At 33.3% G+C, this 12,727-nt stretch overlaps 1 protein-coding gene across 1 annotated transcript; it reads left to right on the forward strand.

Moving 5' to 3' along the window:
* The first annotated feature begins 3,648 nt into the window (after positions 1-3,648).
* LOC121410986 (PI-PLC X domain-containing protein 3-like) lies at positions 3,649-7,913 on the forward strand. The gene is made up of 2 exons (XM_041603432.1): positions 3,649-4,056; positions 5,224-7,913. Exons 1-2 carry the CDS (start codon positions 3,930-3,932, stop codon positions 6,054-6,056), a joined length of 960 nt encoding a protein of 319 aa, XP_041459366.1. The 5' UTR covers positions 3,649-3,929; the 3' UTR covers positions 6,057-7,913.
* Positions 7,914-12,727: the final 4,814 nt, after the last annotated feature.

A 12,727-nucleotide genomic window follows, 5' to 3' on the forward strand; every position in this document is an offset into this window, starting at 1 on the left:
CACCTCATTTAAGCTTGAATTTTCACAATTCATCGTGTCCAATGTGTTTACAATGCAAGTGAACTGAAAACAATTTTGATTTTTTTTTCTATACTGATGCGTGGTCCTGAGCATCATCGATGTACCAATTGTTCGGTAATAAAATTGAGCTTTATAAGATATGATCTTTATTGTCATCAATTTAATGTTTTTTTCGGGTAAAACGAGCAGATGTGATCATCGTCCTCATACACTCAGTAAAATTATATTTTAAATGAATAGTGAGATCAGAATGGGACCATCACAATGTGTCGATCATTTGTATTAATTAGAAAGCAGTCATGAACTTGTAAATCGAGTTATCATGGTTATAGAACAAATAATTCAAAATGTTAAAAACGGTTGCGGGAAATATAATAATCAATTGTTCGGAGTAATAGTTGAATTAACATTTAAATAAAGAATAAGTATGGAGACACTCAATAGTTTTCCATGAATAAAGATTGCCTTTGTTATTGTTATTGCCAATAAAAAATTATTCTATAGCAAGTCAGATGATCGTTTTGCGATCTCATCCCTTGGATGCATGATCATTCATTTACTCTGAGATTTGGTTTGAGTGTTTTCTTTAAATTTTCGAAATTTAAACAACTGGTTATGTGTAAAAAAAAAATAGTATTAACCATCAAGTGCATGTCCAAGACTTTATTGTTAAAAAATAGTAGAGAATAATGAACGATGATGAATTGGCGCTTAGCAATATTATGTTTAAACAAGTATGTTTAAACATGATATAAAAGCAAAATATCTGCTTTTGAAATTCCATCCCAGTTATTATTTCTCACAATTACAATATATATATTTTTGTAAGTATATTGTTGAATTGATCTTTATGTCGTATGGATATCACTAATATCTATGACTACCTGCCTATTAATTATGGGCTGTGGCCTTACTCTCATTTGCAAGCTCATCTAATTGCTGTTTTCATGCAATTATTCAGCTACGTTGAATTTTGTGGATTTACAATCAATAAATATCACCAACTTAAGAATATTTATCTATTTATTTATTGAATTCTTGAGTATAAGTATTCTCTATTCTTAGCTGAGTAAAGGCCATTGTCAGGATTGTCCATCGGGTAGGAAATATAGGAAAAGAGACAATCATATAATTTGCAAAAGTCTTCTCGTTAAATCGTCGTTCATGTCTTTACCTTGATAACATGAATAATAAATGACAGATCTTGTCTTCTTTCGAATATGATATTCAAACAGCTTTATGAAGATGAATGATGGATCGTTTTAAATCCCCACAATTGCATTTTTACATGATTAAGTAACAATGATTTCATTTTCTTCCATATTTATTGGCGTTCTCCAGGATTGTTTTAAGTAATTTGATGTTGAATGTGATTCTAAGACGTTCGTGCTTTTCAATGGTCTTAAAGGGCTTTTCTTTTTTAACTTTTGTTTGACTATTAATAAGTCTAAAACAATACATGCCTTTTCCTTATGCCAATAAAGATATATGTACAGTGTTGTTTTCTATGATTATGTATGATAAAATCTTTTTATATTGTATAATAAAATCAATTGTCTATAATATAAAAAAAATCTCACAATCTTACTTTTCTATTCTAGCGTTTTGTTTAACCTACATATTTTTGGTCAAAATATGGGTATCCTCCAATGGAGGTGTGCCTAATTCCCCCTACAAATTCGAAATCGATCAATAATTGTGCCATTTGAACACCTATTAATTTGATACGCAAAAGGGTCACCAATATAGGCTACTCTCTTAAATTTCTTTTAACCTTAGCAGTATACGTATTTTCCTTTTCAAACTACCTGATTCTGATTTTTGGCATACACGTTTTACTAGTATCTTCATACGGACAGCTGTAAATTAAGATAAACATTTCAAGGCAATTAATCATATATGGAAATGATTATGTAATATTTCCATGGAATGTGTACTGTCATAATTCTAGTAGGCGCCCGGGTAGGCACATAGCCATCCGTGCGCGACGAATACAAGGTCACTCTTATTCTTTTATAATTCTTGTTCTTTTTTATTGAAAGTGCTAATCTTATTTACCCCAACCCCCCCCCCCCCCTCCACACACAGGTTTATTTCCAAATGGCGTAATGCCAATTCGTCCAATTGCCAACTCGCCTACTTTTCGTCCAATAGCCATTTAGTCCATTTGGTCTAATTGGAGTAAGTGTTAATTGTACAAGATGAATGAAAATAAAATGGATATTGGACCAACTGGTTATGAGACGAAATGGTGATTAGACGATGTGAAGATTGGACCAAATGGTTGTAAGACGAAATGTTGATGGACGGAATAGTCTAAATGGAAGTAGACCATTTGGTGAGTGGACGAGTTGGCAATAGACGAATTGGCAATTTACCCACACACACACACCGCCTGAAATTTTTAGGAGCATTCCTTGAGCATAATCAACTTTATACAAGTAATGTTTTGTCCCCTTTGTCCATTTCCATAGTCCATTTTATATTGAAATTATTGAATTCTTAAGTAAATCATTTATAACCATACTCTCGATATGTGCGGGTACAACCGCATGCGCAGCGTAGCTGTTTTTGCGTGAATTCATCCATGAATGCTGTTAAAGGTCAAGTCCACCTCAGAAAAAATGTTGATTTGAATCAATGGAGAAAAATCAGACAAGAACAATGTTGAAGATTTCATCCAAATCAGATGTAAAATAAAAAAGTTATGACATTTCAAAGTTTCGCTTATTTTCAACAAAATAGTTATATGAACGAGCCAGTTACATCCAATTGAGAGAGTCGATGATGTCACTCACTCACTATTTCTTTTGTTATTTATTGTTTGAATTATACAATATTTCAATTTTTACCTGATTAGGACCTCCATGCCTGAAACACAAAATGTTAAAATAATGGAATTCTACGTGTTCAGGGAGGAATGAAACTTCATTTCACATGACAATGACGTGAAAGTCAAAATATTTCATATTTCAAACAATAAAAAACAAAAGAAATCGTGAGTGACTGACATCATCGACTCTCTCATTTGGATGTAACTGGCTCGTTCATATAACTATATAAGCAAAACTTTAAAATGTCAATAACTTTCTTATTTTACGTCCGATTTTGATGAAATTTTCAGTGTTATGCTTGTTGAATTTTTCTCTTTTTATTCAAATCAAGTTTTTGTTGGGGTGGACTTGTCCTTTAGAATGCTTAAACTTGCCAATTTTGCATTTTAACAGCATCCAAGGATGAATGCATGCAAAAACAGCTAATCCTGGTTATTTAATGATAAAAATCCCTTAATTTCTTTCTTGAAATGTGGGGGTGTTTGTGCAGGTCATCCACCTAGATGCTTCTCGGTTGAAATCACATGTGAAGAGCTGATATCCAAGGACATTGTTCTTATAAACATAGTTTAGAATTACCTTCCCAAAATACGAACTTGAATCTATTATTCTCCGAAAAGCGAACTGTTTATAATGAAATATAGTGTTTCAGTAAAACAATTGATCGTTAACCAAAGTCATGAATGCATAAATTCATCGACAAACAGTATACGGTTGTTAAAAGCATGGTGACACGCCCACTTTTTGTCGCCAAGAAACAGCTGTTAGCTCCTCGCGGAGCCGATCCGAAACACCCTACCCACAACCAAATCGGCTGTACGGAGTGAGTTGTTCACTTTCGGTCATCTCATTTTCGTATTTTTTTTCGAAAATTCTTAACACATATTTGGGGCATAAGTTCATTCAAATCATTTATTAGATATTCAACAGTCTAAGCTATAAGAACACGTCACGACAATTACGGTACACAGCGATATTTGTACTGGGCGATTTGTAAAGCTAATTCGATATTTGCCCTCGATGTGTTGTTGGGCTGGTTAGGCGATTTGATTTCTTGAGTGCTTTGAATGTAGTATGGCGAGGCAAGAGAACGGATCGGTTATGGAAAATGGCAGTGCTACACATAATGAATTTTCAAACTGGATGGGAGAGTTGCCTGATAGATTACGAAGTGAATCACTGAAAAATATAGCTATTCCAGGTAAGTGATCAACAAATCATTGTCCCATTCATCCATTTTGATGTTGGTTAATTTTTTTTTGCGCGAGTGCGTAGCTACACAATGACAATGTGTTGGAAGTGATGTGGACTTAGCCTAGGCTAGAGCACTTGTTCACTGCTACCATCTGGCCTGTGGAGAATCTACAGGTAGGACTATGGTATGCCAATGCTGTATAGAGCACACACCTTAAAAAATCATTAAAATATCACTTTTGTGACCAAAATTACTAATTTCCATACAGTTTTAATTTATTTATCGTTAGTAATGTGGGAATAATTTTTGTATTCACCAGAGCGCTCAAAAACTTGAATTTTGGGCATATTTTTGTGTACGACCTCTATTGGTGGAAAGTAATATGGCAAGAAAATTTTCATTTTTTGATCTCTATTTTTAATTAAGAAAAAATGATATAAAGAATCAAATTTAAATAAGAGCCAAGCAGTATGAATTAACAGGTCTAATGGAAACTGTCAGTGTAAAAAAATCAAGCATTTGCCCCAAAGAAAAAGAGAAAATAAGCCAAACATTGCCACCCTTATTTTGTCACACATGGAGATATAACTGAGAACAAGGTTATATTATAACCTTGTTCATTGAATGAGTGGGCTAGAGGACTCCGTGTGCATGACATATTTTTTTTTATTTTGATATTGTCATTTCATCACGGAGCCTAGACATGTATATGGGACTGTGCCTGGAGAAGATAATACACAAGAACTGAAGACGGGAATTCCCTTCATATTCAACATAATAATAGAACTAGCGACCCTATTTTAGACAAAAATTTTATTAAATTGCATACCTTTTTTTTATACACCTAGTCTAATAAACCCTAAATATGCGTATAAAGGTACAACAATATCCCCCCCAAAAATATGAAAAATCAGAGGTTTCTTACCAGACCAATATTGTGTATCCATTCATAAACACTGCAAATACATTAGGCTTGAACCGCTTCGATGAGCTATTATTGATTGTAAATAATTATTGTAACAATAATATTTGTTTACAATTGATATTCAAATTTCAGTATTTATTGTCATTGTCCTGATTATGTTAGTATTTTTCTCATCTTTGATGTCCAATCGCAAATTAAATTATTCAATATTGTAAGACCTTGTATTATCCTTTCTTGTTTCTTTGAAGGATCTCACGACTCTTTCAGTTTCTTCCTCGACTGCCAATCACCAGTTTCATCGGGCTCACCAGACACAGTACGGAACCTTGTCGCAGTCTTTGGTGATGCAGCCAAAAAGATTGTCCACAATTGGTCAGTCACACAGTCACTCAACTTCAAACAGCAGCTGGACCTAGGAATTCGCTACTTTGACTTCAGAATATCACGCTGTCCAGGCAAGGAAGGCTTCTATTTCGTGCATGGTCTGCATGGCTTACAAGTTAGCAACGGCTTGCGAGAAATCAATGACTGGTTAAATGAGCATCCAAGAGAAGTTGTAATCATTGATTTCAACCATCTGTACTGCATGCAGGAGAAGCATGATCAGCTCATATCCTGCATAGAGGGTGCATTTTCCTCCAAGCTTTGCCCTGAGATGGATCTGGAAGCAGTCACCCTTAATGTCCTGTGTGATGAGGGTTGGCAGGTGATTACAATCTACCATGATGAAACGTCGGTAAAACATCCTAACATCTGGCAAGGTCGCAGTATCCACAGCGTATGGCCCAACACAACTGAAGCACCCAAGATGGTGAATATACTAAATGCTCATCACACCAGAGGAAGGCCTCAGGACAAGTTTTATGTATCACAGGGTGTCTTGACCCCAACGGGTACTACCATTCTACAGCATATTGGTAGTAACTTGAAAGATGTACTTGCGACTGCAGCAATCAGGAATACAAAGTTCTTTTTGAAGGATAAAGCTATTGGACCGAAGGGTATTAATATTGTCATCGCAGACTTTGTAGAAATGGAGCAGTATGTTGAGTCTGTTCTTGCACTCAATCTAAAGGGATAGTGGATTACTGTAATATGCCAAACTTGCCAGAGATGGAAAACAAATTTTAACTGAAGAACATATGTGGTACTTTTATGTATAGTATTTATTGTGGGTATTTATTGTGAAGAATATAGTATTCATATATTTGATTAATTTATCTATAAATGTCAATTACTTGTAGATTTGTGTCTTACATATAGTAGCTTATGCAAATGTCCATGTTTAAACAGATGAATGACAAAAATGTTATTGTTTTTTTTTCCAAATTCACGATAGTCTGTAGCTATTGTAGTGACCAAGAAGTGCTATTGATAATCGCAAGCAGAAAAAATACATGAGATGTTGTTAAATTATCTGTTTAGAAATATGAATTAATTCTGAATACATCTATATCAGTGAGCTGCAAACTTGAGCTCATGAATCGGTTTCTCAAATTATACTTTGTATTTGGGAAGGAAAAAAAATTAGTCTCACTTTGTAATAGTTAAAGATGATTTTTTTTAAAGGAATATGAAATTCTATGGTATATTCTTACTTCCAAAATAAGTGGCAGAATTTCAGTCTCATAAAAATCCAGCATTCCTGTACAGATTAGTCAATTAGATAGAATGAGTATCTAGTTAAGTTATTTTTTGTGATTCAGTAAAAAGAAAAAGAAAAGGTTTTACAACCTCTTTGTGTATGTTTAGGCTAGTATGCTGTTAATTGTTTGTTGTTTTGCAATTTGATTTCATCAATTAGATCCTGCCAATATTGATTTGTTTTTAGTTGATTTAACAAGTATGAACTTTTTCTCCTCTCAAATGATACAAGCTTCATTGTTCCCTGTAATCATTCCAAGGTGCTGTGTTAAGTTTGAGCTAAAACAAAAAATGATGCAAAGTCTGTATGCAACTCCGAGACAATTTGATTAGAGAGAGAAAAAATGTCATCATTAAAGCTATTGTACAATGTACCAATCATCTTACGACAATAAGCTATACCACGTTTATGTAAACAAGTTGTATCTTTTTCTTGTAGGGAATGTATAGGCAATGAAAACCTCACATGATTGTAGCTGTATTCTTTTTTGTACTTGAGCATTATTGAGCATTCAGATATGAGACAATGCTCAGCAATAATGTTGATATGGTGAGAGAACTCATTCCACGTATGCTAACGAACATATTAACTCTTGTATGCCCCTAAACAGGTTGCCCCGGGAACCTCGACACGTCTTCAGACAGTATGTGTTCGGGCTGCCGCAGTAACTAAACAGGAAGCCTAGTACTGGGAAAGATGGTGCTTTTGTTATTTAACTGATTTGTCCTATGGAATGGAATAGAATCAAGAATGGGCCTATATTACCTAGTAATTTAAGAATTATTGTACATGGATGAAGTACAAGAAATTATTTTTCTTTTATTGCCTCAAAAATAACTGTACCCTTGTTTTGGAATATGATAAATTAGTTATCATTGTAAGGCTTATGGGGGGTTTCAAGAAACTTTTGCGATCAATTGCAAGTCTACTTGCAGTCCCTAAATTGATTGTAAGTTTTGAAATTAAAAAATTAAATTGTAATTTATTTGTAATCTGCTTCTTGAAACAAGCAGTGTAATCTGACTTGCTACAGTTAAGAGAGTCAAAAGTGGCCTAAGCTTTCGATCCTAGCAGAATCTTCTTCGGAGGCAAAATGACCAGTTAAGACTGATTTATCAATTGCAAAATTGCAACAAAATATTTGCAATAGATTGCACATATTTTCTTGCAACACCCTGTTAGATTCTCCTCTTTCACCTTGTAAATCTTAGAAGATTCTTCATTCATGCATGAGTGAGTAAAAAACAAATAGTCCATCTACCATCCAAGTTTGGTTGAAAAGCAACATACGGTTGCAGAGTTAGGTGTCATAAGAGAGTCTTGCGTGTAAACTTTAACATTGACCTGAAAATGACCTTTGACCTTACCATATGACCTCAGACTGCAGCATAACATGCAGGTCCCCCAAGTCCATCTTCCATTCAAGTTTGGTTGAAAAGCGACTTACGGATGTGGAGTTGGGTGTCATAAGAGAGTCTTGCATGTAAACTTTAACGTTGACCTGAAATTGACCTTTGACCTTAACATGTGAACTCAGACTGCAGCAGAACATGCAGGTCCCCCACCCCAGTCCATCTACCATCCAAGTTTGGTTGAAAAGCGACTTACGGTTGTGGAGTTATGTGTCATTACAGGTTTGTGACGGACGGACAACATTTGGATCCCTAAGTCTCGCCTTCACCTCTGGTGTGCGAGACAAAAATGAAGAGGCTTCAGCTTTTTAGCACTACGTATTGTTCAGGTTCATGTCTTTTGTTAACCATATGATAGCTCCGGCAAGGAATCTGTGAAAACACGTGATTTTTTTAAAATTCAGTCCCCGCCCCCTTGACAAGTGACTACCATGGTGATAGCCAGATATATTTATTATTTCAATAATTGTGGCCATTTACAGAATAGGCCCTATTACTAATGAATAACTCATGCAACTGACTTTTTGACAAGGATATTCTTAGTGTTCAGTAAAGTGCTGTTGATGCTATATCAATTATGGATATAGTGTACAAAACATTTCATCTCATCTGGTAGTGTGTTAAAATCTTTAAACTCAGATATAATTAATGATAAAGCAATCATTTATATCCCAGTCATTTTCACTTTTTATTTTATGATTTACTGAATTCTATGAATATTTCATTATCATCTTGGTATAATAAATAAAGCTGAAACTTTATGATAGTATACTATGAATAAAATAGAAGTCATTTGCCTAAGTTTGACAAATAACAATTGAGATTTCTGGTTTGCTTACTTCTCAGATGCAATGTATGCATAAAAAAGTCCTGCACTATGAAGTCAAGTTAGTTCTACAAGTAATAAAATCAGGAACATGAGGAGCATAAATTCCATTAAAAAAATATTCTATGGATTAAATATTGGAAAAAAAAGTCAGTTCATAAAATTCACGATACACTGGAAATGAGAAGCTCACAAGTTTAGCCACATAATAAAAACTGAAATTACATAATTCTGCCAGCTTTTAATGGATTCTCACATTTATTGATGAGTTTATTTCCTGCATTTTGTGCTGTAAATATAACAAATTGGATATTTATGTACATATTGTACAAAACCATTTTACTTGGTTGTCTGGGTGAAGTCCACTATGCGATGTGATTGCACGAAGATCTGATTGCCAATCACATCAGAGGCCAGCGCTCCCATTGCAACAGCTCTGCAACACCAACACGCTGCATCTACATGGAATGCACTGCAGTGGCGTAGCAAATTGGTCGCGACATCATCTAGGACAATCTGATTCCATTTTGCTCAAATTATCAAAATTGCACGAAGATTTAGCATACAATATCTGACTTTTGATCTGCGATCTTCTGCAGCAAATCAGATTGCAGATGCACATTGCAAGTTGGCGTACACTTTGCAATTTTGTTGCAATCGGGTCTTAATGCAATTGCATTGCATAATGTGTGCTTCGCTTAAAGCACAAATATCTTTTTATCCTATCCCAAAAACTCTTAATGCTTCTGATTTGATCAAAGGGACGATGTGACATCTATAAATACATCACTTGTGAGAGACTGCATTTAAAAAGCAAAAGTTTGAGAAAATACAAAACCACAAAAATGTAATATGCACATTTACATTGAAAATACCTGTACATAGAAAATGATTTTCCAATAATGATTTAAAGTTTATTATCCACAACAAAGACAACAGCAAAAACATATATTTCCAAAATAATGAAGCATATGTAATATTCATAGATTATATTTTCTGTTAATAAATAAAAGCAAGAAATATTCAAGGATTTCAAAACATTAAAAGTCATATCTCAACATGTATTCTTGATTTCTTAATCCAAAAATAAAGCAATATAAACAAATTTCAGTACATAAGTGTCACTATAAGTACCTCATAAAGAAGAGTGCATCCTATAGTAAATAATATTTGAAACATTAAAAATAAATAGCAATTATTTAACAAATATTTTATTATCACTTCTGTGCTAAAAGACAAGTCTTCATATAAACATGGTAATGCTATATGAATTCAGACCATAAACATTGGATGATTTCAAGTTAGATGTTGGGGTGGAGTCAAATTTTAGATTGCCTTCAATAGATTTAAAAACAAAATGTAGGTTTATAAGAATTATCCTAAACACATAATTGATTGCTGAACACCTAGAGAGATTTGTCCTAGGACCTTCTTTATTTCAAGTGTGGTGTTAAGGTGACACAATATAAAAAAAAACTAGCACATCAATGATGTGGAGCTCATCCGGCATCTCGCAATGAAATTTAACACAATTTTAACTTCAGCCCAGTTGACAATGTAGTGAATTATACTGGTGACTTAAATTGAGGAAATAGAATTGAAATTGATGAGGAAATGACATAAAAGCATTTTTGTGATCTATGAATAAATATCATATAAATTAAGCATAAATAACTTTCTAGTCAAAATTTCTTAACTCTGTGTAGAACCTTGGTGAACCTCATGTAGCTCTCACATGGAACAAAAATAATCAATATCAATTAACAAATAAATAGGTAATTATTTGGGAGTTTTGAAAATATATGAATAAATTATAATTAATGAATTTCAAAATTCTGTGTTGAAATTTTGTATCACCACCTCCAGCTATCATATTAAGCAAACAAAATTGAAATTGATCAACAAATGAAGAAGAAAAAACATCTTTTGAGATTTATAAATTTTGCATAAATTAGCATAAATAATTTTCCAGACAAAATTTCAAAATTTTGTGTACAAGTTTGGAGAACCTCATGCAGCTCTACCAGATGGAAGAAAAAAAATCAAAATCGGTCAACAAATAAACAGGCATTTTCTGTGATTTATGAATAAATTTTGCATAAATTAGCATCAATAGTTTTTCTACTGAAAATTTCATAATTTTGTGTAGAAGTTTGGTGGACCTCATGAAGCTCTACCAGATGGAAGCAAAAAATTCAAAATCGGTCAACAAATAAAGAAGCTTTTTTTGTGAATTTTGAAAAATGTGCATACATGAGCATATTTAATGAATTTCAAAATTCTGTGTAGAAGTTTTGAATCCCCCACCTAGTGCTATCATATAATGCAAACAGAATTGAAATCGGACTTGACATGGCGAATAAATATCATTTTGAAATTGTGGACAGACAACGGACGCCATGCCACAAGCTCATCTTCGGGCCGGATGAGCTGAAAACTAAGGTCAACACCATAATTGAAATCACCCATTGTATTAGCATTTTCCAGGTAAATGCTTGTACTTTATCCTCGATCATTTTAGCACCAACATTCTATCTGCCCCCATTCTGCTTTCCAATACGATTATAAGTCACTAGGCACAAGTGTTCCACTAAAACAGGTACAAAGAATATGTTGTCAAGAGCTGGGATTTTCTTTTCTATTAATTTACCAGTTCCAAATCAAATTTACATATACTTTTAAATAAAGGGCAATCTTTTTTTTTCTATGATAGAAATTATTTATACTTTCAGTATTTGAAATGAAATGAATATATTTTAACTGTATATAGGTTTAAATGTATACTTTTCATGACAACTAATATCCTTTCTTCATGATCAACATCTTAAACAGTTGACAAATTATGAAGAATTACAGATTTTACAAATGAGCTATACTATACTAATAACTTTTTTAATCAAAGTACCATGTATCTAAAATACTTGGTTTCATAATGTAAATACGCTTTGTATTTTTAATCCAAGCTAAGCATCTAGAGAACTGCATGATTTTTGTTTACTTCAGATTCTGCTTCTTAAAGAGGGTGCGGCATAGTAGCCATGAAGAAAGAAATATGTGTTCACAGCCTTTCAAAAACTTGAAAACTGACAAGGATGATAATCATTATGTTATTTTTATATCTCCATATGTACGGTACTTGGAAATTCATACAGATGAAAGAATAATGAATTAAAATATAAAGAGGAAATGTGCAGACAAAGAATAATATCAACATATTGCACAATATTTGTTTAATTAACTTAATTCAATTTATCAAGAATACATACATTTTAAATGGCAAATACCTTTTACTGAGTAACAGAGGATTTCACTCAATGTATAGTGGAAGCAGATGATAATAGTACAATGGCTTGTGTGAACTTTTTGCCCTATTCTTTTTACCATAAAAGACTTGTGTTGGTTAAAATCAGGTTTATAATGGCCAAATCCACCCCCAAAAAAAGTCAATCTGAATAAAAAGAGAAAAATCCAAAAATCACAACACTGAAAATTTCATCAAAATCGGATGTAAAATAAGAAAGTTCTGATATTTTAAAGTTCACTTAATTTCACAAAACAGTTATATTCACATCCTGGTCGGTATGTAAATGAGGAGACTGATGACATCATCCACTCACTATTTCTTTTGTATTTTATTTCATGAAATATTTTAAGTTTCTCCTCATTGCCAAGAAGAAACATTGATTGATTCCTCCCTGAACATGTGTAATTATCATTGATTAATACTATTTGGTCCAGCAAAGTTGGTCCTTATTGTCAAATCTGTAAAAAATGAAATATTGTTTAATTCAAACAATAAAAAACAAAAAGATATAGGGAGTGAAGGACATCATCATCTGTCTCAATTGCACGCCACTGAGTTGTGCATA

The sequence above is a fragment of the Lytechinus variegatus genome, chromosome 3 (genome assembly GCF_018143015.1).
Source record: "Lytechinus variegatus isolate NC3 chromosome 3, Lvar_3.0, whole genome shotgun sequence".
NCBI classification, from domain to species: domain Eukaryota; kingdom Metazoa; phylum Echinodermata; class Echinoidea; order Temnopleuroida; family Toxopneustidae; genus Lytechinus; species Lytechinus variegatus.

Excerpts from the sequence above, each read along its gene's own strand:
- LOC121410986 (XM_041603432.1), top strand. The coding sequence starts at position 3,930 with ATGGCGAGGCAAGAGAACGGATCGGTTATGGAAAATGGCAGTGCTACA. Across the intron at positions 4,057-5,223 it reads GAAAAATATAGCTATTCCAG|GATCTCACGACTCTTTCAGT; the intron begins GTAAGTGATCAA and ends GTTTCTTTGAAG.